We start from the raw sequence: 27,621 nt of genomic DNA on the forward strand, positions 1-27,621 counted from the left end.
AAAATTTTAGCTTCCCACTTCGGAGGTGCAGCAGCAACATGGTCTGAAGTTGAAGCTAGAGAGAGATAACAAGGAAGAAGGCTGGATGTAAAGTGATGCATATTTAAACTGCGAGTCTGACTTTCTCACTGACTGACACATTCTGAGATATATAGGGCTTAAACAAAATGTCGGGGTTGTGGTTTTAGCTATTTTAGCTAAGTTAGCTATTCATTCTTTGTTTGAGCCTTGCGATACAAGCCAGTGGACAGGAAATATGCAAATGTATTTTATGATAATGTAGGCAACCAAAGTAAAAAGACTACAGAAAAGACAGTTTTGGTTGCTAAAGAGCTTTTTAGGATAGAAAGACTTTCTTCAGTGTGGATTTTGGGCTTTGTAATCTTGAAGGCATTTTAAATTCACATAAAGCTATAGAACACAGACAGAAAAGGAGAGGAAAGGAAAGGAAAAATATCAAGAGACATAATATTGCATTTTAACCTGAGATACGACAACAGTGTTTCCATCCAGTGGTGAAAAAAATTTGAAGTAAACATTTGAAATGTCTTCATATACAGAATATGCATTAGGCTTTTACCCAACAACTGGCTTGGAGAAAATAAACTAGGCTCCGTAGTGCCGTAAGCAGGCGGCAGTGCGGCCAATATTACACATGGTAACTGTATTTAACAGAGAAGTAGTCGCTAACTGGAAAACTTGGAGACTGAAGACACGAACAAAATGAGTCACCTTGGGCATATAGAAGAGATAAATGGAAAGAGGTCTTCAGGAATCACTTTCAAGTGAGCATGTTGTATTTATTCTCTCATGTCCAGGAGTGTTAACCAGGTTTAATTTTTTCTCTAGTTTTGCTTTCCAATAACAAATAAGGTTGATAAAGTTGGACTATAGAGAGAAAACTGTGCAAACCTGTAAATGTAGCTCATTCAGCCCATTGACATCATTTTGCCATTTTTCAATTTCTTTATGTGTTTTTGAAAAATCCACTTCTGTTCTTCCACTGCTGTGACTGTAGGTTACCAAACATCTACAATATTTTTCATTGATACGACAGACGGAATTTCAATTTTAAAGTGTGTATGTGTGTGTGCTTGTTTGGTTATTTAGTGTAGTTTAATCATGTAGGCATTATGCCTGTGAAACAAACTGAAGTTTGTGTTGAAACAGAGACGGAGAGCGCTGACCTCATATCCCTCCAAACTCTCCCTGCCTCAACAGACTGTTGGTTCTGCCTCTCTCAGCTGGAAAGTGCATGTGTTGATGGATGTTTGTGTGGAAACGCAGTAATGAGACCTTTCAGCATATGTGCTGGTGTGTGTGTGTGTCTGGACTGTACATGTGTTGCTGTATGTGTGTGTTTCCTGTCTGCTCCTGTGGGACACTCACTGTAGGTCTGAGTGCTGATCAGAAAGGACCTTGTCTCCGGGTGGAGGCGGTGGAAATCCCCTCCTCTATCGTAGCTTTAGTGTTTGTGTGTGTGTTAGACATTTAAATGTTATTTCCCTCAGTCCATCTGTCTGCAGCAAATACTGCAAATATATAAGCATTTATTTGTCACCCACTGTCAGGGGTTATGTGAGAATAAAATGAATAATCAGTATGATCTTTATAGAAGAATGGTTGCCTAAAAACAAAACATCTTCATAGGGACTTAAAGCACAGCACTCAAATTTATCCCTCAAATTCTGGAAAATACCCTCTCATCTTTAATCACCATATACTGTTTATTCTTGTAATTCCACGGATCAAAGAATATCTCTTTCTGACCTGTTTTACTCTATGGGATTAAGTGACTATTGGATTGGATATGGGATTATTCTTTTATCTTTACTTCTATACGTAAATCAAATTATAACAAGAACATCTCCCAAAGTATGGCTAAAAAAGTTGTTTTTGTTCTCCTCTTTTACACACAGTTGTGGAATTGTATTATGATTTAATTTGCCCAAGGTTTGGTCAGAAAAAAAACATACCAGCATTTTCTTATTAAGTTTTGTCCTTATTTTTCAAAGGTACTGGAGCTATTGCTTAAATAACTGGGAGACCATATCAAAAGCGTCAATTCTTTGCACATAAATCTCTTTTTAAAGTGAGTGGTTATAAACTGGGTCCAGTGGTATTGACGTTGCTTGCCAGCAGGCCAAAGATCAGAGTAAAACTGTTATACAAGCGTTACAGTTAAGTGAATCTGGAACCAGCCTAGAAACTGGATGCAGTATGCAGGGACCCACAAGAAGTTGGCCTTGTGATCCCTTTTTCGGTCCTTACTCTCTGGACCAGATTTTAAGACCCACATTTGTGTGTTTTGAAATCAAACCTCTCAAAGTGATTAACAGCTCAATCTAGCAGTTGAATTTTCAAAGTCAAAGTCTCACTTCAACAGGCTCATATGTATTTCCTCTACTTGAGTGACTCTCTGTTGATCATATCAGCACACACCTGCCCAGGTCTGGGAGCTGTAACAGATTACTTAACGTAATTAGAAGTCATGTTAGGAGTCATGTTTTTTAGTATTACTTACAACTGAGGTAAATAACAAGGGGAGGAAAAAGATGGATGGTTTTAGTTTCTGCAGAAGAAGACAAACAAAATGACACATTTTTTTCTACAGTCAAAAGTGCCAGTATTTTTCTTGCAGTTTAAAAGTTCAAATGAGAAAATTGTTTTAGGGAAAAGCCTCAAAAAAGGTGTGAATCATTTCTACATCACACGCTTTTGGTGTTAAGCACACAAACATACACACACACACACACACACACGTCTTTCTTTCAGACCACTCTTCAGACTTGAGGGAGAACTGTGGGCATAGCGCCAGGTGCCTCTCATGTTTGGGAGAGCAAATAGGCTCGAGTCTTTGATGGCGATGAGATCAGAGCAGGACACAGATTCTACGTGGCCACGCTAAGGTCGCCGCAGTGCAACCCTTTTGCCATGTTATGCTCTGCAGCTAGGAGACCCAGAGTATACACAATGCTGGAGTAGCAGATGTGTGTGTGTGCGTGTTGGTTCAGTCCTACTAGCCAACTCTTTGCACACCTTCTTTGCTTTCCACGAGAGCCTCACTCCATCTTTGACGTAGAAATGCAGTTGTCTCAAAGACAGCAAAATCAAAATAACAGCGTTAGATCGACATGCAAGAATGTTTCAACAATGGTTCCAGTACACTCCATGTCTAGTTATTTTTGTCTTTCATCTTCAGAGTTGGATACTGTAGATTTTTAGTAACATTTCTCTTTATTTTTTTTATAGATATTTCTTTGTCCATGATGTAAATTTAATTTTAAAAAAAAAACTCCTTCAATACGCAGATTTTAATACGCGTTTCAATCAGATTAGGACAGTTTTACTTTATTATTGTTTTACTTGTTTTACTTTACTGTTTTTTAAATGAGAGGCAAAGTACACATTTATGATTGATGTGAAAATTATAAAGAGTGGGTCATAAATTATAAAAAGACATCAAATCAAAAATGCCAAACAAAAGCTTTTCTTTGTCATTTTTTCACTTGCAAACAACATCTGATGTAAATGATTATGAGATAGAGAATACATTCAGATTAGATGATAATGAAAATGCAAAAAAGTTCTGTATACTTAGTGTGCGTATAACGTTAAAACTATGTTTTAAAAAAAATCAAGACAAGCCAACATAAAAACGTACAAATGGTAAATACAGAGGAGAGGATAAATTCTTTTGTTTTGCATTGATTAATACCTACCACCTGCTCTGATTTAATCTAATCGGTTCTGTTTGTGTCTTTGTTGTGGTGGGGCTTTCGGCTTCCTGCATGCAAACTGCAAAACAACTCAAACATGTGTCTTCATAGAAGCTTTTTAAAACATCCTGCATTTCTGTGGGTGGGATCCCACCAGATACAGTCACATTATTAAATTTAGTCTCTACTCATCAGTGATTCAAAAGATTGTCATTATTTGTCAAATTTTCAGCCTATTTTGAATAATTGGAAATGATTACACTAATTGCATGCTATTACTTCATCTTTGTTTCTTGTTTACCAGTATGTATGTGTCCAAAAAAATGACAAATGAATAAAAATGGGTTTTGACAATGTGGTTCTATGTGTGTAATTTACATGTGTTTGTTGCATGTGTGGCTTCCTGTGCGTTGGGGTAAAGTGTGACTGTGTAGAAATGGGACAGGGAGGGTATATCTGGTTTCCTGCAATGAGGGTCTGACTTTATGTAAATGAGTTTAGGAGTTTGGGGGGGCTCACACGTATGTGCTGGAAGACAAGTTCAGTGTGACAGTGTGGTCAGGTCCTAGCTTTCTTCCGCTCTGCTGGCAGCTGCGACTTCGAACAGGTTGCTACATCTCCTCATGATGAAGGAGCACTGCAGCCGTGTGCCACCACGAGTGATTCCTCCACTTCAGCAGCACACGCAGCAGAAACCTACCGCGGGGCCTGCGGGTGGATGTTACCTGGGAGTGGCCAGGCAGCACTCAGGCTCCATGTGCACCGTCTGTTCTGACTGTGTGTCTCTGTGTGCCGGCTGTTTGACAGATGAGGCGTACCAAAAGCTGGCCATGGAGACAATGGAGGAGTTGGACTGGTGTCTGGACCAGCTGGAGACCATTCAGACGTACCGCTCTGTTAGTGACATGGCCTCCAACAAGGTAGGAAAGGGCACAGCTTTCAATGCACATACTCTATCTTTATTATTATTATTTTGTTGTTTTTATAGTTCGTTAGGTACACAAGCTTGCTGTTATTTATCTCAAACAGGACAAAAAAAAAACTTGCTGATGCTCTTGAAGAAAAGGCTCTGCACTTTGAGGAAGCGCTAAATCTGAGCAGGGAGGGATTTTGCAGAGAGCATATATTCTTCAGCATAATAAACACATGAACAGTAGTGTGCAAAATCTAAAGATACTCTAGCTGAACTTAGCATGACCTAAGCAAAGTCAACAGAATTCTGTCAGGTCTGAACCTGTCCAGCACACTGGGTAGGAGGAGACTGGTTTGGCAGAGGGAGCTGCAGCAAGCGCTGACTTATTTAAAGCTGCCTGCACACTTGCATGTGATTGCTTGTTACTCATCAGCTCGTTTTTCTCCTAAACCAACATGAAGCTTTATTCATTTCTGTAGTTTTTTCTCTGTTTGTGCAAAGACAGTCTCACAACAGGAAGTGCATGTTTTTCATCTTGGCCTGCTGTAGCTCTAGTTTCGTGTTTCCTGTCAAGTGTGTTTTCATTGTCCACTGCTTTGTCTGTCACTGATTTTTTTATTTTTTATTTTTTTTATTTTATTATCTGCACCAAGATTCAGTTCCTGCTTCTTTGCATAAGAAACCCCCTGACTTGACTAATGCACAAGGATAGGTAATTTTATAAGCTTTTCACTTATTACATTAAACATATGGCTTGATTTATGGAACTATCCACATAATTTACCTGTGATATCTAGGAGTAGCTCAGATATTCTCATCCTTTTATCTAGTTGTCAATACCTGATTCTGCAGGTTTCAAATGTATGTTATCATAATAATTACAAAAATGTAAGACTACTTTAGAAAATACCGCTTGTTTTAGGATGGATCTCCTCTACCAAAATCAAAACAAAGCTATGAGAACTCATCGTGTCATGGTGGTCCTGGAAAGGTTATTCAAGCTGGTCAAAAACTTAGTTTTGAATTTAATAAAACCTAAACTATTCTCAAAATTATAAGCCCACAATATAAAAAGTTCTGCTCTGTGTACAGTATTATATTTCTTGTGCACTTTTTTGCTTCATGGATGATTGGTCTACTGGAAACCAAAAAAAAAAGAAAAAAGTGCAGCATCTCTTGGTTATTCAGCTCAGACACAAACACACATTAACTTAACCAAAAGGCTTTTCTGTGTCACCAGTTAACTGGTTTGTTTTGTGTCGGTAATTACGTGGTGTAAAGCAAGATTCGGGCTGTTATGTAAAGAACCAAGAAGTTCACAAAGAATGTTGCCAAGTTTTATTCAGCTTTTACATTTCAGCTTGGGGATTTATTGATTTTTTTTTTTTTTTTTTTTTTTTTTTTAAACTTTGCTACAATTCTTCAACTTTCTAAGATTTAATGAGTTGCTTTGTATATGAAACTTGAATAACGTGTGATTTTTTTTCTTTGTTGGGCACTTATATTTTTGTTATCATTAGGACCATATCTGTGGTGACAGCTGTGTTGAAAGGTGCATGAACCATAAGGTTCTCTCTTCCATGCTTCAGTCCACTGTTTGGGTGGCCCACAAAACATGTATATGGTTGTCTTACAGTAAGCTCCTTTCAACCTACAGACATTGAGATAATGTTGTGCATGTCTAAATGCAGCCTCCTGGCAGTGATAACATTTTGCATATATTAATTTTAGTGGTTACTGACCTTGTCTAAAGCTTGAGGCCTTGTATCAGTTTATAGATAACTATTTTCTTATGGAGGTAGACAGTTGATTCCTTTTTGGGCTGCAGTGCTTTGGCTGAGTTCTGGGGAAATTCCATAAAATGAGCAATTACATTTTGAGTGAGATTGGAAACTAAAAGGTGGATTCATGTTTAATCTTTTTTGCTGATTTAAAACCTTTTCTAGATTTAACAAGCAGAGTGCCAGAAATGGTATGTCGCATGAGCTGAGAGGAAAAGCTTGTTATTTCTCATAAAACTGGACAACAGGATGTGAGGGATCCCACAGTAGGTCAAACACAATAAACTAAAAAGGAAGAGGGAGAACATTTGTATGTGTGAGAGTATGAGTGTGTGAGGTATCTGTGCAGACCCCTGGGCAGAGTGACTCTCTCTTCCTGTCTCCTTCCTGATCCCCTGCTCTCTATTCAGACGACAATAGGCATCCCATCATACCCGTTTGGATGCTTAATGGCTGTGTTTGTTTATCCTATTGCATTCGTCATCTGCACATGTATCCAGCACTGATAGTCCGCTGGACTGGTCTCACATTACAGCGACTGAATCACAGGGGAAACATTTAGAACTTTGGTGTAAGGCTCCAGGATGACAGCAACATAGACAAAGAGTAGAGAGTACAACAGAATGATACAGGTATACTGGAAAAAAAAGTTGCTCTCCATTATCCCTCCCTTTTGATAAGATGTATTCTTATCTAACATGTGAGATTTTAGCACTTTTGCAATCACAGAAACTTTGGCAGGGTCGAGCCAAACACTGTACTGTAAGTGGGAACAGATTTCAGGAGCCTAACCAACTTGAGAAATTCCCAAATATCCTAATAAGGGAATAATGAAGGTATAGCATCCTGTCTTTTTAGAGAAAACATCAGATATACCCCATGAGCTGCCATGATAATCACACGGGAGAACAATGAAACAACATGGAATGCTAAAACCAGTTCCACTTGAGCAGATCTTCATGTTATCACTAATTAAGTTGTGTGTCGTGAATTGGTTGTATGAATAGTGTTGATAGTGTTGTCTGTTTCTTTTTTGGGGCCAGCAATATATTGAAAAAGTGGTCATTATGTCCCTTTGAACAGTGAGATTTTGTGAAGAGCAAACAAGAGTGTAAGTCATGACTGAGACAGCCCTGCTCGACTGTGCAGCATATCAGGTGGCACAATGTGCTCATTGTGTGTTATGACCCTCTTTCATAGCTTTGACTTTGGTGAGAAAGTGAATCTGTCCTTACACGTAACACTCTGTGTGGAAGAAGTCCTCCATCAACCACGCTTGCGTCGTACGTATGTGTTTACTGTTTGTATCTACGTGTGTGTATGTGTGTACGTGGCAGTTTGTTTGTACTAACAGTGGCTAAATCTCGCTCATATCTCAGCCATCTCAGTCTGTGCCTTGTTTTTACAGTAAACTAAAACATTACACAACTCCAGCCCCTTTTGAAATGTGGGCCGCTGCACTCAGCCTACTTTAGTTGAAGTGCCAATCAGCAAATGTGACCCGCGTACATCTGTTGTATTGAGGATGGAAAACCTGTAACTCAAGCTGTGGCAGAGTATGAAACATGAGTATGAAGGAAGCGAAATACAAGAGGCTGCTGCTGTACCTCCAAGGTGAAGCGCAGGGGCTGCTGCAGCTGGGGACTCACAGTACGTGACTGTCTTCTTTGTTATGTATGGTTGACATAGACGGGTCAAGGTCTGTTGTGTGTTGGAATATTCTCCTTGTCAAGGCTGCAGACCCCCTGTTACGTGACTATTGGACTTCAGTAAACCATCTCGAATTTAGGTCGTTAAATCGCTGAAAAAAAATTCAAGAAACTATGATGGACAATTATTAATGATAACTTGATAAACCAACTCCTCTTTTTCTAGCTTTCAAAAAGAGAGGATTAGCTGTTTTCCTTAGTTTATATCCATGTAACTGAATGTCTTTTAGGGCTGGAACTAAAAGTTACTTTCACTTTCAAAAAATTTCCACAAATTTTGTAATGTACAATTCATTAAGTCATTGGGAAAGTTTTTCACCCTTAAGCACATGGTGAGATCATCTCATGTCTTTCGGCCAAACAAAACTCCCTCCCAGAATTGAGGACACTGTAATGCAAGACAGAAAAGAAGCCCATTTTCACATGAATTAGTTTGTCATTGTTTGAAATTTTTCATCTAGCAAAAATGATTTCGGTCAACAAGTTGTGCCAAAATTCTTTACAATCCATTTGAATCAACTGACATTCACAAGCTGAGTTTACATCCAAATGTAATGGAAATTACAAGCAAATATATAGAAAACTGGCTGAATCTAATTTGTGTCCGTTTCAGTACACTACTGTTACGTGATCAAGTCAGGAAAGGTAACCTAAATAAGTAGTAGGTGGTTCTAATTCCCCTACCAGAACTGCACAGGAACATCATGTAAAGACAGATTGTAGAAGACAATGGAATTGAGACTTTGGACTCTTGCATATGTCCTCTTGAAAGATTTCTGATCACAACCTGCATGAAGTCATATTACTTCACCATTTATTTGCTAAATTAATTTCCACTATCTTTAATCTGTCCAAGCCTGACAATTATTCATCAAGTTGTTTTTTTTATTTATTTATATCTGCTACTTCTTATGTGAAGAGGAATTAATCCAAAAAGGACCATTATGTCTAATTCATAAGAAATTTTCAAAAAAGGTAGACTAATTAAAAACAATGCAACATAGATATCTTTACAGTCTAGTTTATATGTGGATCTCTAGCAGAGGCATGTTTGGCACTGATGGCCTCCAAAGTGCATGTCACTGAAAACTGCGCGTTTGCGTCACGTAGACACAACTTGTATAGCCATAGATGGAGAGGTGGAGCTGCAAACCTTCTGTTTGTTAAGTTGGCATGGTGTAAAGATGTTGGTCACTTGTGTAGATTTTTACTTTGAGGGAGAAAGAACAACACATTTCATTTCTCTGGAAAATCAACTGTTCATGTAAAAAAGGAAGTATTCTATTCATCAGAATTATCAGTAAGATATTGAACAAAGTGAGGTAAAAACATCAGAGCTATGACTGCCAGCTGCAGGAGACTAAACAGCCAGCAAGAGGAGCAAAGAGGCGGGTCTACCCCCATGAGGGAGTGTGTATGAAGCAGATCTTTCTCAACCACACACACTTAAACACATTCAGTCATTGCTCCACATGCACAGGCTGTGAGGTGAAAACTAGTCAGACTTCGCAGCCCAAAGTGATTCACTAGAGCTGTAGTATTTCCCAGCGTCAGAGAGCACTGGCTTGGTCCTTTAGCCCATGCTGTAGTCAGACTGGGACAGACTCTTTAACGGACGGAAGCCCCGCTCTGCTCTACACTCAGCAATAATGGGTGCCTGCTGCTTTGATAGGAAAGACAAGAAATTAGGAAAACTAAATGTTTGGAAAAAGGTGAGTTTCCTTGTTTTTTTTTATGCCGTGAGTTAATAATTACTCTGTAACTGTTTTGATTGTGAGTTTCTTTCTTGTGAAGAATTTGAGAGCAGACTTGTTGCTGGTTCCACGTTTATGTCTTTTCATCCTTTGGTGGTATTTGAGACACACAAAGAAGCAGTCATACCTGTTGATCTAAGAATCCTTGTACATCCTTTCGCATGTTGCTGATTTTAGATGCGACTCTAATAAAAACACATATTGATTGTGACTATTGTGTAACGGATAGACCTTTTTACTTTTCCTTTGCATTTACCTTTACTCTTTGAACTCTAAGATAGGAGTGTATTTGGTGCTGATCACAACTGGAAGATCTTTCACAAAGTTTTAAAAGGGGTCTTTTTGACATATTATTTAGATGTTGTTTTTTCTGATGAAATTACTTTACTTTTACTCCCAGGGTGGCCACATCAGATGAATCTTTAGATCCAGTTTTCTTTGTCCTGCCACACTGTTGATTTCCTAAGTTATCTGGCCTAAAGGTGACCATATTTAGTGGAAGTGTGTACTGTTTCAAAAAAGTGTGTTTGTTTCTGGTGTCTGAGACAGTCTAGTGTTATCTAAACTGAGGGAAGGGGGTGACTTAATGAGCCAAATTTCCAAGAATTTAAATCACAGGAAGCCCAGGTAGATTGAAAGTAGTTTATCTAAGCATGGTAAGACAGCCTGGAGACTGTTTTTGTGATGAACACAAAAGTCATTTTAGGTAGAAGGAAGAAAGTGCCGGCAATAATGTCATATTGTGCTCAGTGGTTGATTAAACAATGAATGGACAGAATTTTTAGACGAGGTCATGATGTACGTTGGAGATCATTTCTTGGTGTAATACCGTCAATGTGGTTCGCTTTCTGCTTTCGAAAAAAGCGTCACGCCACTCGAGTGCAGTTCTGCAGCCTGTTAACAGTTTGCCTCTAACCAAAAATGATGCAGCAAACCACATCTGTCTCTATGTAGGCCACGATCAATAGAATTGACGGGAGTCCACTCAGTAATTACCCTCTCCCTCCATTTTGCCTTATGCTTTTAGATCTGACTGTATTCTAATATATCATACAGTAAAGTATGGGTTCAGAGACACACAAGTAAACTCTGTCTCATACACTGTGGCTTGTGTGAGTCAGAGGAAGTGAGAGGAACTTAGGCTGTCTCTCAGATGTCTTTATCTATACTCGACAGACGCACAACTCATACGTAAGAAAATTCCCCCGATCTTTACAGAGTTATGTTACTGTCAGTCTTTGCTATAATGCCAATGTTACCATCATGCGTGATGCTAAAGTTAGAAGGGTAATAAACTATAACCTCTGCAAATATGCTGGTTAAGAAATTAAGACATATTAGACAATTAGTGAAATTTGTAAGACAAGTCATATCATGGAAATCATATTTTACTTTAGGTAAGAGCTTGTAAGAAATGTTTTCATTGAATTGTTTTTTTCCAGTAAATTGCAGTAATTGCTTTGCTCATCAAAACTTTTAAGTCTCCAGTCACTGAAAGAATTGGAAAGTAACATTTGTTTGTATGTTTCTACATTTGATACAAAATCAGAGTCATCCATAAGTTGTATAATACCTCTAAAGTTGAGTACTCAGTAACCTTTCATTACACTGAGGGGTTTCTCTACAGCAGAACGAGTATAGTGCACCCACTAGTGGCTCTGAGCACAAACTCACAAACTTCAAAGCAGAGAACATAGCGGGGAAAAAAGACCAAAAAAACTTAAGGGTGGAATTTAGACCTGATTTAATATTCTAATCAATTTCACATGTTTTTTACAGTCAGAATAAATTGGTCATGTCCTGAACATTTTTCATCCAAAATAACTCGGTGTACTTTAGTAGTTTTTATTGGGTAAGATGTTACCAACAGAAGGGAAATGCATCAGAAACTATTGTCGTTTAGTGCCAGATCAGATAGTGGAGGCAGTGAGTGTGCAGCCTCAGTCTCGTGTCAGGGGGAGACTCCGTGTCTGCCTTCCTGCCTGCCTACCTGTCCGCCTGGCTGCCCTGCACAGTGAGCTGTCCAATGGGATCAATTCTAAATGGAGGAGTTCAGCTTTATGTGTCCCCCTCCCAACTGAAATGCCACAGGCTCCCTTCACCTTCTTTGCCTCTGCTAGAGCAGCTCTGTGCTGAATCAACCCAGCCCCTGTAAGCAGAAAAAGAGGGAGCGAGACGTTAGAGCAAATGGTTTGAAAAGGGAGATATGGAGATGAAAGCTGGTGGAATTAAATGATGAAGATGAAAGAATTGGAAAACAGGGAGAAATAAAGAGAAAACCATGAGTCAGATTAACGAACAAAGACAGAGTTAGAAAGAGAAGAATAAAATAGTAGAAAAAAGACACCCACAGAGCTCTGAGAGGTTAATCTTCCTCCAGTGTCACGGTGTCAGTTGGCAGTAAAAAGGATTCCCCTATGCTCCTAAATGAGCTAAGTCAAAGATATGCTGGTAATAATGCACCCTTATAAAATAAAATAAACATAAAAGCATGAGTGTGTAAAACATACATGTGACATGTCAGCATAAACTGTGTTAAATGTAGATAAAGGCACTATACTGTGGCATTAAGGCAGGCACAGCTCCTAAACACGTTGCAAAGAGACATCCCCCATTGTTATTCCTGGTTTCCTTACATATTATGCAGTGCGCTATTATATAAAGAGCTGCCTCGTCTCTTTTTTTTCTTCCTTTTTCTTTTCTTGCCTTCTACCTCCTCACTTCTGGTTCTTTCCCTCAGTGGGAGGATAATCCGGAATCCTCTAGGGAAAGCTTTGATCTCCCACACATCTTCCCCAACATGTGCAAACAACATCAGCCTTAAAGGCTCTCTGGGAACCTCTGTTTAGTTCCCAATGGTTTGGGACATGTGACAATAACTTCTCATTCGTTAAGTATGCCACCCACCATCAAGAACTCCACAAAAAGAGCCTTGACAAAATTGACAAAAGCACAAACACACCTTGAAATTGACCAGTGGTACTGATGTAACAGTATATTCCAGTCAGGTGGCCTGAGCCTTGTATATTGCAGCAGTAGCGACACCTGCTCCAAGGACAGCCCATTGATTCTGCCAGTGAGGCAGACAAACACAGAAATTGATGACTGTGTTGGCAAGTGGCAGCCAGGAAAGAAATTGACACGTAAATGGTTGAGAGTGAGGGATGGATGATGCAGAGGGAGGGAATGGGGGGGCTTTTTTCAGTGGATCCATCGGTGGATGTGAGCAGAGGCGATGTGTGTGGTGTGTCCTCGTGACAACTCAGCAACTACACCACATGTCTGTCCTGTGAAGGAAAGGGGAAGCCTCTCTCCTCCCGCCTCCTCTCCTTTCCTATCCTCCTTTTCTAATGCCACCTAATGCTGTTGCCATAGCATTGGGGTGTTCTGCTAATTGACATACACACAAACACACACTGTCACTTGGCAGACAGAGAACCCATGGGCTGATGCCCCCTAAATTGGGGAAGGATGCAATTATTTGCCATCTCTTCTTTTTTGTCATCTTTCTCACTCTGCTTGTTAAAAATAGCCCCCTGCAGACACCCGGTTGGCATCCAATATTATTATGGGATGCGAATAATGAACAGGCTTATGAGGTCTCCCCAATGGTTGTCAAGAGACACAGAAGACTCAAAAGAGGGAGTGGAAGAGAGGCAGTTGATAATAGAGATAATGGCGATGAAAATGCAGTCGATTCACAATCACATTCCTCAAAACGTGTCATTCTCAATTGTTAGTGTTTTACTGTTGAGGGGGCGTGTTGTTTTTCAGCTCAATGACATTCCTGCACAATGGCTGACTTCATAAAATGGCTTAAAGAGGGGCTTGAAAATTAAAAGGTTGGAAATTATTACGAAAAAGAGAATTTATATCCCAGTCCAAATATTTTACCTTACTGATACACTCCTTCAAAACTTCAGTTATACATCATCTGTAATTAGGGCTCCCCCTTCTCCCCGTTTTTTTGTCAAATCATGTGTTTTGACTACAATGTGTTGCTGGGGCTAGCAGAATGTAGCAGGGGAAAAAGAGACAGGAGGGAGAGAAAGGGGGGAAAAACATGGAGAGAAAGACAGAGAAGCAGGGAGGGAGGGGAAGTGAGAGCAGCGAAGCGAGACAAATCCAGTGGAGGAACCCCCCCTCCAGTCAGATGAACATCGCTGCCTCGCTCCCTCCTCCTTCTCCACCTCCTCCTGTCTCCATCGCTGTGTTTTTCCCCTCCTCCCTTCCCTGCTTCCTCTCCTTTATTCATCAGTACACTGAGAGTCCCCAGCTCACGGCTCCAGCTGCTGCTGCTCCAGCCGCTCCACCGAGCCCACTGGATCTCCTAGTCTGGCTGCTGCAACCTAATTTTCAACACAGCCATCCGCCCCAACGTCTGCAAGCATGGATACTCAGAGCGGGCCCTTTTCTACAGCTAAGAGGGAGAGTGAGCCATCATCAAACTGCTCTCTTTGCTGCTAAAAAGAGAAAAACAAGAGGGGAGAAGAGGGGATTTTTTTGGTGGTGAAAGAATCCTGTTTGTCTTCCTCGATTTTTTTCCTTTTGGATTACAGTTCTGGCTTTATATAGGAACGAGACAACGGGGTCCAAAATGCCTGAAGCTAATTACCTGCTGTCGGTGTCTTGGGGTTACATTAAGGTGTGTGGCGCTTACCTACGTAGCTTGTTGGGATACCACACTCATTTCATCGTGCCTTTCTGTGCTGTGTTGCTGTGGTATTTGTGTCTTATTTGAAAGAAATGTCAATAATATCAGCTACATTTAAGAATATCTTTGGGATACTGTGCTAGCCTCATTGCACCAAAAGATATTTTCATCATCAGGGGTAGGGGTGGAGGGGGTGGGGGGGTTCTGACAGAATGGTGTTTTGAGGCTCAGGCTCCATCTTGAGCCCTCTGCAGAGCTGTGTGTCTGTATTTGTGCATGCTCGTGCACGCGCATTCATCAGTCTGTCATAAACATCTGCTGCTGCAGTGCCCGGGTCCCTGAGCACTGTCACATGCATCTGTTTATTGTGTCCGTTTCATCTATTTGAAATTGTTCAGAAAATATGAAAAAAACACTAAAGGATGTTGTGAGCAGTGTGCAGATTTTCCTCTCATCATTAAAATTCCTGTACACTGATGTCAGCCAAACAACCACATGGGCCGCAAAAATGTGATTCTATGTAATCAGAGTTAAAATTGTTTCCTGTGGGTAATTTTAAGGGTATTAAAAACTGATGGCCTTTTTACTGGAAACACAAATAATGATCTCCATCGTAATTAAGCCCAGGGCAAATGGATGGGGCAAACATACTGTGTCCCCCACTGACTGTGCACTGTAATTAAATTATATTCTTGACCGGATGAAATAAGACTGGGAACTGCTTTATTTTCCATTGAATTTTTCCCAGGTTTTCCCCCTAAGTGGAAAATGACGACATATTTCTCTCTCCCCCTCTTCTCTTTCTCCCCTGCAGTTCAAGAGAATGTTGAATCGGGAGTTGACGCACCTATCCGAGATGAGTCGGTCTGGGAATCAGGTTTCCGAATTCATCTCCAACACTTTCTTGGGTAAATGTTCTCCAAAAAATGATCTCCCAAAAATAAATAAATATTGATAGTAATAAATATTTTTTTACTTATTCGTACTTTATTATCCACCTTTATTCCCTGCAGATAATAAATATGACATGTATGTTCACCATACATGAAAATATCCAAATATTAGGTGGCTCACACAGATTCCTGTTTTTCTAATGCTTTGCTGCAATATTTTGTGGAGGTTGAGTCTTTCTCATGCTGTTGAGCTGTGCAAGTTGTTCTGCCTGGCTCTACTGTGGGGGCGTACCTTGAAAAAAATACTGCGCCATGAAGCTTTGTCAAGATGTTTACAGGATCTGGTTTAAAATGTTTTAAAGATTGAAGGAAAAAAATGTGTATTTCTTTGACATTTCAGAAATAAGTGTATTATATAGTGTATTGTATCAGTCATTTTTTAAAAGGGGCAATTCAATTAAAAGAAAGGGAGCTTCTTAACCAGAATTGGATTGTGCAAATTGCCTGGATTGCACCTTCAAGATCTGAGAATAGATGGCAAGCTGAATTTACATATAATTACATCAGCTCCAGACACATTGCTTGTGGGTTTTTTTGCCACCCATACATAGCGCATCATGAGGATGGCACCAAACCACAGTTTTAAGTTAAAACAAATAACTTTAAGTAGATTTTTTTTTTTTAGTAAATGTGAAAGAACAGCTAGAGTCAGATACATTAAGCTCAAGAGTAGACAAGAAAATATTCTGAAGTTGCTGTAATATACGAGTAAGTTAATAGATTCCCGACAAGCGAGTGAGGGAGGGAGCTGACGGCAGAGACGGGGAGAAAAAAAAAGAGGTACAGAGGAACCCCCTTCACTGGCAGTGAGATAAGCTTTCCAGATTGGGTGACTCATCCTCATCTTAATGCATCCCTGTCAGCAGGGACACCTTGTTCTCCCTTTACATCTCCCTCTCCCTCTTGCTGACCCGTGTATCCCGCCGGAGATGGTCATTGCTTTGATAAAGAAATTAGGATTACCCCGCTGGTAGAAGAAAAAAAAGAAAGAGCAGGTAAACATTAATGAGAATTGCAAAAATGGCTGAAGCAGCACAGCTGGCCTGGTATGGCCTCAGCTGACCAGCAGGACTGTTTAACCTTTCCAGCCATGCATTGAAATTACTGTCACTTCTCTCTATATTCTTCACTTGATGATGAGAGCAACTGGTAAAACAGTTCTCATGGAAATATATTATTTTCCTGGATAAATTAACATCCCAGAGTTTTAATCATGGGTTTTATGACTTAAAACAGCTGGTCAACAACATCCAGGCCGCTGTCTTCACAGACATAATTTCTTTTGATCGGCCCAGGAGAAAAACACACCTTGCTTAAAACATACTGAAGTGTAAAAAATCAGATGAAATCAAAACAAACGTAGGAGGTGACGGGATAGGGAACAGAACAGCGTAAGATACAATAGATATTTCCATAATCTCCTTAATGTTTCCATGTTTTCTTTTACTTTTTAACATTAGAAAAGAATTCAAATGAAAATTTCTCTGGCACAATACCCATGGTCATAAGAGGAACTATCCATGTGACTTGCTGAGACTCTTATGTCAAAAAGAACAGACATGGATAAAAGTTGTCTTGTGCATATTGTATATAGGTCAGATACACAAATGCCACACAGTAGTGTTGATGATCATGAGTTGTAATAAATTAGAGGGTGATATATTGCTTTTCCCCTGGTTTCCCATACAACACATGTGAGAGTGCTTAATTGCCCATTCTCAATTACAAGTGCAGAACAGAGCAGACAGCGGTGCGAGAGAGAGGGAGAGCATGAGTGAAAGTGATTATTTGAATTACAGCTGGTAATTGAATAACTCTCCACAGGGGAAGGCTGATAGGCCGGCGATGAGCCGAGTCGAGGCTTGATAGATGAGTCCGCAGCTCACATACATGCTGATAGCCAGTCCCTGCAGGATCTCTATCAATTCTACCGACTGCAGTAAACACAACCCTGTGTGGTTATTGACAAGATACTTAGCATGTGTTGTGTTTATTTATAGTGGGAAGACTGACATTTGGTATATTAAAAATTAAAGTCTTGCATGATTTTAGTGTTTTTTTTTCAAATTGTTTATTTGACGCTAGTCCAAATGTAGTAAAAAGACCTTTAAATAACCCCTAGCTTTCAGTCTGTCATTGGACTGACCAACTGTATGAACGTGAAGAGAAAGGTAGATGAGATATGAGCCACCTGCTAAGAGACTGGGGGGGGGGGGGGGGGGGGGTAGTGCAGCGAGGGAGGGAGACGAATGAACAGAGGGAGCTCAGATAAACACTGCAGGTGGATGAGCATGACTAAAAAAAAGAATGAAAGGACATATGATGAATGAACAATTGAGAGAATCAATAGATCCCTCAGAAACTAACTTCTGCAGGTGTTTCTGCAGTGCACCTGGGTTCTCAGATAGCCTACATATCTCACCTAGATTTTATTGTAAAGAGCCCAGATTCAGACTTTATGATGAATGCAGAATTTCTAAGAGAAAAAAAACTCAAAACATCTATTTTCCACTCCCACAGACAAACAGAATGAGGTGGAGATGCCATCGCCAACATCTAAGACACGAGAGAAGAAGAAGCAGCAGCAGAGGCAGCAGCTGATGACACAGATCAGCGGGGTCAAGAAGGTTTCTCACGGGCCCTCGCTCTCCAGCAGCAGCATCTCTCGCTTCGGGGTCAAGACCGATAAGGAGGAGCTGTTGTCCAAGGAGCTGGAGGACCTGAACAAGTGGGGCCTGAACATTTTCACTGTTTCAGAGTATTCCAACAACCGACCTCTCACCTGTATCATGTACGCCATCTTCCAGGTATGGAGCATCCTACTTTCATCTGTATTATATAATGTGCATGAAAAGAAATTTGCATTGTGTCCTTGCTTATATAATTATTTCCCTTGTTTTTAAAAAAAACTTTCAGCATTACATACATGTTCCATAATTGTTGTAAAACCAGAGTCGTGTCCTTTTTCCCAGGAGAGAGACCTGTTAAAGACATTTAAGATTCCCACGGATACGTTTGTGGCCTACATGATGACGTTGGAAGATCACTACCATTCAGATGTGGCCTACCATAACAGTCTGCATGCTGCTGACGTAGCCCAGTCTACTCACATCCTTCTCTCCACTCCTGCCCTGGATGTAAGTATGTCTAAAGAGATATATTTAGTCTTTGGAATACTCAGTTTGCGGTATAAGTAATTAGTATTATAGTGCATCCAGAGAAATAGGGGAAAACTAAATCAGAGGAGTAAGCCTCTAAGTCACCCTTTTTGATTTCTACGATAGCTTTGAAAATCTCCATATTCTTCGATTGGACAAGTTTTTTCAGCGCTTCCTTCGTCCAGTAGTTACGGCTTCATTTCTGTTTTTCCCTGCAGGTATTTTGTAACAGCTTGTGCAATACAGTTAGCTTGATAAAAAGATTTCTGCCAATCAACAGATATAATGCATATACAGTATGTATCACTTTGTCTTTTCTGATGCTATTTTTTAGTTGTTTAAACTTTTTTCCCATCTCTTTCACAGGCGGTCTTCACAGATCTTGAGATCCTTGCAGCCATCTTTGCTGCAGCTATCCATGATGTTGATCATCCTGGAGTATCAAACCAATTTCTTATCAATACCAGTAAGTCCAAAATATTTGTTTACACAGAAAGGGTAAAGTTAATTGGTGATCCCCTGTGAGAGAAATAAAAGCATTTAAACACATAACAGCTCACTTCATGAAATTTATATTTTTTCACTGTGCAGACTCTGAACTAGCCCTGATGTACAACGACGAGTCTGTGCTGGAAAACCATCATTTGGCTGTGGGCTTCAAGCTGCTACAGGAAGACAACTGTGATATCTTCCAGAACCTCACAAAGAAGCAGCGACAGTCCCTGCGCAAGATGGTCATTGATATGGTAACATATCTGGCAATGCAATTTAATCTATTCTTCATTTAAAAAAGGAAAAACTTGGATCATCTTTTCAAATTGCCCTCACAATGCTAACCATGCTTGTTGTCCTCCCCCTCTTTAATGCAGGTTTTGGCCACTGATATGTCCAAACACATGAGTCTGCTGGCTGATCTGAAGACAATGGTGGAGACGAAGAAGGTGACGAGCTCTGGAGTACTGCTGCTAGACAATTACACCGACAGGATACAGGTATGTGTTACTTCTAGATGAAGGGTGATAAAATGAATACCTTAAACGTTAATATTTGGTCTTCAACAATCTACTTTTGCAAAATGACATCACACTCTGCAGTACCATTTCAGTTTGTGGTGTATCCCAAAGGTCTCGATAAATCCTAAATTTGTTGTACTTTGAGAAGATAAAGATAGCAATGCAAACAACTTGTAAGAAAGTTCAAAAGAAGATTCCCACTAGAAAAGTATAACTATTTTGAAACTCAGTAATTGTGTGACACAAATGTGTCTATCACTAAAAATCCAATATGCAACATTTACAGGTTCTGCGTAACATGGTGCACTGTGCCGATCTGAGCAACCCCACAAAGTCTTTGGAGTTGTATCGTCAGTGGACTGACCGGATAATGGAGGAGTTCTTCCACCAGGGAGACAGAGAGAGGGAGAGGGGTATGGAAATCAGCCCCATGTGCGATAAACACACAGCCTCTGTGGAGAAGAGCCAGGTATGCAACAGAAGACAGAACAACTGCTGTGGTTAGGGAGAAATGTGAAAATGACCACACATGTTCCAAAACTTACGACGAAACATTTAACACTCTTTTGTCTTTTCCAGGTGGGTTTTATTGACTACATCGTGCATCCTCTGTGGGAGACCTGGGCTGACCTGGTACACCCTGATGCCCAGGACATTCTGGATACATTAGAGGATAACAGGAACTGGTACCAGAGCATGATTCCTCAGAGTCCCTCCCCACCCTTCTATGACCAGGGCACACATGGACACAGTGGAGGCACAGGAGGACAGGGCGGAGGGGAGAAGTTTCAGTTTGACTTGACCTTGGAGGAGGAGGACTTGGATGGAATAGAGAAAGATGGGGAAGGGGAGGAAGAAGAAGACGTAGAAGAGTTAGAGGAGGAGGAGGACAGTCTTGAAGAATTTTGCTCTCCTCCCCCCGGCTATTTGGACAGTCAGGAGCCTGAGGACGGCACCATGATTGAACCCACAACGGCAATAGAGATTGTGACCCACGAGGCATCGCCTACAGACACATAGGGCTTCCATTACCAGGCTCACATGGTGATTTGAAAGTTTTTTGGAAAAGAGGCAATATCCTCTTGCAGCTGTGCTTTTTATTCGGCCCACAGAAGCAAGGGCTTAGTTTTAGCCCACATGGGGGCATCTTGCACTTGGGTGTTTGAAGCCAGACGCGGACGGACAGTTTCAGAGTTCTAGAGGCGGCTTCAGAGTTCTCAGGAATTAATTACTGCGAACATTTGAGTCTCGATGGACAGGCGAGGAGAGTGGAACTTGAAGGATTTCAGCCAGTTTAGAAAACAGTTCCTTTTCTTTTCTGGACTGGCATTAAATGGACATTGACACTACTGAAAGAAGTTTTGTACCTTAAGACTTTTTTTTACAGATATATGATCTAGAAGTAGCATAGAGTAAAATCTACTGATGGATACACATTTGTATAGCAAGAGAAAGTGTTTACTTTTTTTCTGTACCATTTGTCAAAGGACTTTTGTGTGCCTTTTTTTACTATCGTCTTTATATAGTTTTTTATTTATTGAACACTCTAGTGTCTGTGAAATGTTTTTCTTTTCTTCAACGAAAATTACAAAAAAAAAAGATATTTTTTGTACGTCAGAAAGATAAGTCTTCCATCTATTGGGCAATAGAGAAATCCAAACAAATGTCGACAAACTCATCTACAGTAAATGGGAAGCATGTACACATGCATTACTCAAATTTCTTTTTCAATCTGAGCACAAGTTTGTCTTTACATGTGGAATTCAAACATTCATGTTCAGTCAAGGTTCATGTTCCATGTTTATTTTGTTGCTCTCTGTATCAGACATCAGTCAGTGAAGGTCACCTACATTTTTATTGGACTGCAAACCATTGGACTTTCCTACAGTATCACACCAAATTAATCTCAACTCACTTTACTGTGACATGTTCAGAAGACATATAGAACCGTACGTTTCAACTTCATTGTCAGGTATTTCTGCCAATGATCTGCATTTATTGGGACATTTGACATTGATTTAGTCTGCAAATGTATCCATTCATTTGGGTGTGAAAACAAAGCTAGAATGCAAGTGGGACTGAAACATATACATCATGATGTCAGGCTTCTTAGGTCAATGATAAAAGAAATCAAGTTGGCCAAGGACAAAATGCACAACGGCAGTAAGTCTATTTTTAGCCCACAAGTATGCTACACTCCTAATAATACTGTTAGTTGGAGCAGATTCTGACCCCAGATCTGTCTGATATAAAGCCCCCCTGCCCCTCTGCAATCAGGCCCAGACCAGATGATTAAAGGTGCTCTTACAGTGGCCTGTCTGAAAGGAGCTCTCAGACCTTCATCAATGCCAGTATTCACATGGTTAACAAAACCCTCAGGGCTCCACGATCCCAAAACAATCAGGCTTGCCATTTCTTTCTTCACGATAAAAATCCCTAAAGTGCTGCTTCTGCTCATTGACGTCAAATGAAATTTTTCCCTCGGCCACTGCTGTATCAGGTTTCCAGGTCAGTCTGGTTATTACGATTTAGCAAAGGCAGAATTGCTGGATTCAGCATGGAAGACGGTTCTCTTAAAAGAGGAAAAGAAAAGAGAAATAATTAGGTGCTCTCGCTCTAGCCTCTTTTTGTTTTGTCACTAATACGCTGCAGAGCATAGTTTAAAAATGGTTTGCAGACCTCTGGCTTTCATACAAGTTTACTGATACTCAAAGGTACTTCACTGAATTTCTCGAAAACATGCTTAAGTGGCAATCATTTGTGATTAGTATGTGTGTTTCTTATTGAAGTACGCCTCTTTGTGTGCGTGTCAGGCCTTATCCAACATCACTTCACACCTTTGTCTTCACTGTTTGTCGCTAGGAGCTCAAGTTGGTCCTTTTTGCTGTTTATAACAGTGTGTATTTATTCTATACTTTAAGCTTGTAAATAAGATATACTGGTTCAGTGTAAAATCTATTTTAATTTATATGCACTTGCATTACCTGGAAGTGGTGGTGTCTAATGTGTAGAAGACTCTGGATTAGAGTCTTTTTTTATAAATGTATTATATATGGTTTTTATATAAATATATACAAGTATATATTCGCACAACATTTTGAGTGCCCAGCAGAGCAGCAGCTAGAGACATGTTGTCATTTGAAAACCTTGTAACTCCAAAACAACCTATTTTTTAGATAAAAAAAAGTGGAACATTTTTAATCTAATTTCACAGAGAGGGAAAAACTTAAATATTAGCTTGACACATCAACATTAAACCAAAAAGTTGTCATCTTTGTCTTCTGACCATCACTTCATTTATATTTCTTGAATAATAGCCAGACTTCTACAGAGGACTTTAAATATCTATTTTTCCTTCTAATTAAAAACAAAGTTTCAACAAACTGACTACAAGGTTTTCATCTGACATCAGCATTTTGCTAACCCAAGGGCGACACAGAGGACAAATTAAACGGCATAGGCTTGGATATAGGATCTATACAAGTTAGCGAAGGAACACTGAAGCTTAGTCGATGCTTAGTTTCCAAGTAAACAAATAGCTTAATTTTCTCTGAGCAGCTTGTCTTAACTTAAGCTTCTCTATTCAACATTGGAATGAATATTGTTGATATACCAGTCCAGAAACAAGTATGACCAACAAACACCAAAAGATGGTCTCCTTTTACACTTAACGCACTTCATGTAAAATTAGGGGACAGTATTGGTAGCATGCTACATTAACGCCCAGCACTGACGTGAATTTTTCAGAGTTGACAATAAAACATGATATTATGTAACTGATTGTGCTGTGTTAAAAATCTTCTGACCAAACTTGTTAGCAGTTTTGAAATTCAAATTTGTCAGTATTAACATTGTCAATGTTCAAGCTTTTTTAGGTCCTTGTTGTGTCCAATTGGTTAGCCAGATTTAGCACTATCTGCATGAAAGAATTTTTTTTTTTTCCTTTTTCTGTTTTTTAAGTTGTCAAAAATGTTCAAGTCCACCACTTGATGTAAGTGGGTTATTAAATGTTTTACACAATGTATGGTATTGTAAATTGTGTTCAAAAGTAAATCTGAAATACTTTTTCTATGAAGTGATTAAAAGAAAAGCATGAATATATTACATTTGCGTCTGCTCCTCCCTTATGGCTTTCTTCCCTCACAATAAGTGTGAAAAATAAACTGTGTCAAAGTCATGCTTTCTGGTGGGTTCACACATGTTTGTCATGTTTCATTAGGCTATCTCTCCATTCACACAAACACAAAAAAAGATCTACAATTACAGAGCACCTGGGTCCTATTCCATTATAAAAGCTTGCATGCAAAACTGTATTGACAGTTGTCTAAAAGTCCTGCTAGAGGTCCCTGTAGGCATGTGTTGCTCTAACACCACAGATGACTGACCAGTTATTAATAACTTGCAACATAACCTAATAATAATGATAATAATAACAGTAATAGTAGTAATAATACTATTTGTCGGCACAACATAGATGTGTCTTACGCCTTTTTACTGACAATAAGAACGAGATCTGGTTTAAATGAACCACATTTAGCAAACAAATAAATGTCTGTTGAAGCTAGTTGAAAGTTTGTTAGCCCAAAATATTAATAGATAAATGTAAACTAAGACAGGTCAGAGGACCTCAGTCCAAATTTGAGAAAAAAGATAAAACATCATCTTTAAACTTAAGGACAGTGCTTATCCCCATTAGAATGGGTTTTGACATCAACCATGCAACTCTTCCTTCTCTTTGATGTTGCTGTGTTTGCTGCATCATCACAGAGCTTTGGCTGTAATGTGCTGAGATGGGAACACGGTGTGACACAGACTCAGCACTACAGCCCACATACAGTCTGACAGGGTTGTCCTGATGTGACGTAAAGCCGTGTCGTACATACACACACAAGGTGTTGGCAAACATAGAACAGATGTGTGTTGTATGTTTTAGGTTTTTTCCCAACATGCATGTCACCAATTAGTGACGACCACTAAAACATAAAACTTCCAGTCCATCTATTTTGACATGTTTTTTCCCCCCTTTTCAATAATTAGAAGACAGTTGTGATTAAAAGATTAGACTACTGTAACGGCCTGCTCACTGGGCTCTAAACGGGCTGTAAGACAGCTGCAGTACATCCAGAATGCTGCTGCTCGAGTCCTGACTAGAACCAGGAAATACGACCATATTAGTCCAGTGCTCAGGTCTCTGCACTGGCTTCCTGTCGCTCAGAGAATAGACTTTAAAACAGCTCTGCTTGTGTAAAAGTCTCTTCATGGTCAAGCGCCAAAGTACATCTCTGACATGTTAGATGTCAGAGATGTACCAACTCGGGCTCTGAGAACCTCAGGGCGGGGTCTCCTGCTGGTGCCCAGAGTCAGGACTAAACAAGGTGAGGCTGCGTTTCAGTTTTATGCCCCTAAAATCTGGAACAGCCTTCCAGAAGATGTGAGACAGGCCTCAACTCTGACAATGTTTAAATCCAGGCTGAAAACAGTTCTATTTAGCTGTGCATATGACACCTGAAAGTATTTTTATCTGCACTCTTCACTTTTAATTTGATTAATTAATGAGTTTTTTGGAATGGTTTTATTTGCCTTCTTGTGATTTTATGTAAATGTAAAGCACTTTGAATTGCCTTGTGTACGAATTGTGCTCTCCAAATAAAATTGCCTTGCCTTGCCTAAAAAAAACGATTGTTATCTGTCACCTTATTTTCCCTCCACATCTCATCATTTTTTTTTCCATTTTCAAATTAGCTCACATCCTCGAATCTTCCTGCGCAGGCGCCTGCTTTAAGATTGTCCAATCTCTTCCTATTTCTTGCACCTCTTTGTTGAACTTGCCTACTTCTCATTGAGAAAGTCTTTCCTCTCCTTGCCTCTGACATAACCTACTAAAAAGAAGAGATCCGATTTGATGAAAGCTACTTGCGTACATCTTTCACATATGGGACAGGAGCCCTCTCCTGTCACTCCTTTACACAGGCCTTCTGGGATGACCTGAGTTACAGAATAAAGCTAAAAAAAGAGCAAACCATCTCTCTGCAGTCTACATAAATTACACTCAATTTCTCCCTGAAGAGGCCCAAAGGAAAGATATTAAGAAAATACATTTTCAGCTTAGAAAAGGAAATGGTTTTCATGGGCGGTAATAGGAAATTGGCTCAAGGCCTCAGAACTCCCAATTGTAACTTCAACTTGTAAATGAATAAGAATGACTGAATGACCAAGATGGAAAATAGAAAGGGTAGTGTTATGTGGGCACATTCCAACCTTAACCAATTAGACCAATGGCCAAAATAAAATGTTGAACCTCATGCATGTATTGTAATATCAAAGATTAGGAACCAAAAGAGGCTTTCTCGTCCCTGAACCCTTTACAGACTGATTCTTGGTCAAGAATGTGCAGAGTTGTGAGCAGGTGTTTGTTTTCATGTTCCCAAACCCTAATAAAGTAACTTTGGTGCCAATACCTAACCAAATCATGAGTGGGAATGACACAAAATTGATAAAATTAGTCTCACTGAGGCTCACTAGAAGAACAGTCTCATGATGGACTCTAACCAAGCGTCTCTACAACTCCATTGCTCCAACAGTGTGGCCTGTTTGTTGTCATATGAGCATTTGCTGACTTTAATTGGGTTTACATTTACTGGAGAAGCAAATCTGAAGTGATCTTTAAAAAACTTCTGATTACTCAGATACTGTATGTCTTTTTCTGAACAGGCCAAATTTCTGCACACAAGCCTGAGGACCATAACTTCAAAGCCACGAACATAAACATGTTGATATCGTACGAGTTCTTCACTTAAAGAGAAACAAACAGTTACAGTTTCTTTTCCAGTAAAATTTGCATGCAAGCTAAGTGCAATGCGTTTCTCAGATTTAAACTTTCAGGATCCACAACTCACATGTTAAATATTGTTTAAGCACCACTTGTGAGTCTTTCTGGATTGATAAAGGTAGAAAGAGCAACAACCTTTTTGGGACAGCGAAAGCAGATCCTGCAACCTGGAGCAGTTTTGTAGTCATTCAACAGTTAAAGTTTTGACCTGATGCTGTGATCTTTTTTGGATCCTGTCAAATAGAGCTTTTAGAAGGGAAGAGAATTTGAATTTATGAATAACTGAACCGTTCAAGAACATTTGATGCATCTTTTAATCTTAATCGGTATCAATGGCTGATTAAAAAGAGAAAATACTTTAATAATACAGAGCAAAAAAAAAACATTTTTCACATGCACAGAGGAGATAGCAGCTAATATATCTCCTTTGAGCTGAATACTGTAGACCAAGGCTGCGTTGAAATGTCACATAATTACAATTAAGACCTCAAAGCCCATCTAATGTTGATTCACAATGATGAGATAAATATGGACTTCTCTATCTCTTAGACTTTTCTATAAACAACTGTTCAGTTTTTTTTCACAGCAGTCTGAAAGAGATGTTAGAACAATTCTATTTTTCTTATTATGCCCTCCAAATAAAGTATTTTGCAAATCAACTGTTTTCTTCAACTAAAAAAGAATCAGTCAAATCCCTGAAATCAGATGTAGCATAAGGAGTTAACAATAACAGCATTACATAAGACTTTTTTCATCAGTAGGAATTCAAGTGAATTATAATGGAAAAAAGACTGGCGCTGAACACTGCATAAGAGTCTCAGTCTAATGTAGGAACATTTAATTGATCTGGCCTTTAATGTTAGGTCACCGGGCGTCCAAATTAATGGACTGTCTGGTCTTGCTAATGGACAGAAATGTCTTGGTATGGAGAAAATTGTGAATTCACATGAAGTACGGCATGGGTTTGTTTATCAGGTATGTCCAGGGACAAGAGCAGCCCACTTCAGTGTGAGGGACAGTGTTTTGTTTTCTTTATACAAAGAGTTTGCACTTAACATTCATTTTCTTTATACTGACTTGGCACAGACAGGCTATATAAATTATTCTGAACTAAACGAAAGATCACACATGCATATAT

General features: G+C 39.6%; 1 protein-coding gene across 5 annotated transcripts in view; it reads left to right on the plus strand.

Moving 5' to 3' along the window:
• The window catches only part of pde4ba (phosphodiesterase 4B, cAMP-specific a), a 142,771-nt gene extending 119,013 nt beyond the window's left edge, over positions 1 to 23,758 (plus strand). For 3 of the 5 annotated variants that reach the window (XM_075485766.1, XM_075485767.1, XM_075485768.1), the window contains 9 exons: positions 4,527 to 4,639; positions 15,345 to 15,438; positions 18,004 to 18,290; positions 18,456 to 18,620; positions 19,008 to 19,107; positions 19,233 to 19,387; positions 19,511 to 19,633; positions 19,941 to 20,123; positions 20,234 to 23,758. In XM_075485766.1, coding sequence (XP_075341881.1) covers positions 4,527 to 4,639; positions 15,345 to 15,438; positions 18,004 to 18,290; positions 18,456 to 18,620; positions 19,008 to 19,107; positions 19,233 to 19,387; positions 19,511 to 19,633; positions 19,941 to 20,123; positions 20,234 to 20,674 — 1,661 coding nt within the window. In that variant the 3' untranslated portion in view covers positions 20,675 to 23,758. Of the gene's footprint in view, positions 1 to 4,526; positions 4,640 to 9,557; positions 9,835 to 14,090; positions 14,522 to 15,344; positions 15,439 to 18,003; positions 18,291 to 18,455; positions 18,621 to 19,007; positions 19,108 to 19,232; positions 19,388 to 19,510; positions 19,634 to 19,940; positions 20,124 to 20,233 lie in introns of those variants that run through there. The other 2 variants (XM_075485769.1, XM_075485770.1) reach the window with 2 other exon arrangements.
• Positions 23,759 to 27,621: the final 3,863 nt, after the last annotated feature.

This window comes from Odontesthes bonariensis, chromosome 15 (genome assembly GCF_027942865.1).
Source record: "Odontesthes bonariensis isolate fOdoBon6 chromosome 15, fOdoBon6.hap1, whole genome shotgun sequence".
In the NCBI taxonomy this organism is placed as follows: domain Eukaryota; kingdom Metazoa; phylum Chordata; class Actinopteri; order Atheriniformes; family Atherinopsidae; genus Odontesthes; species Odontesthes bonariensis.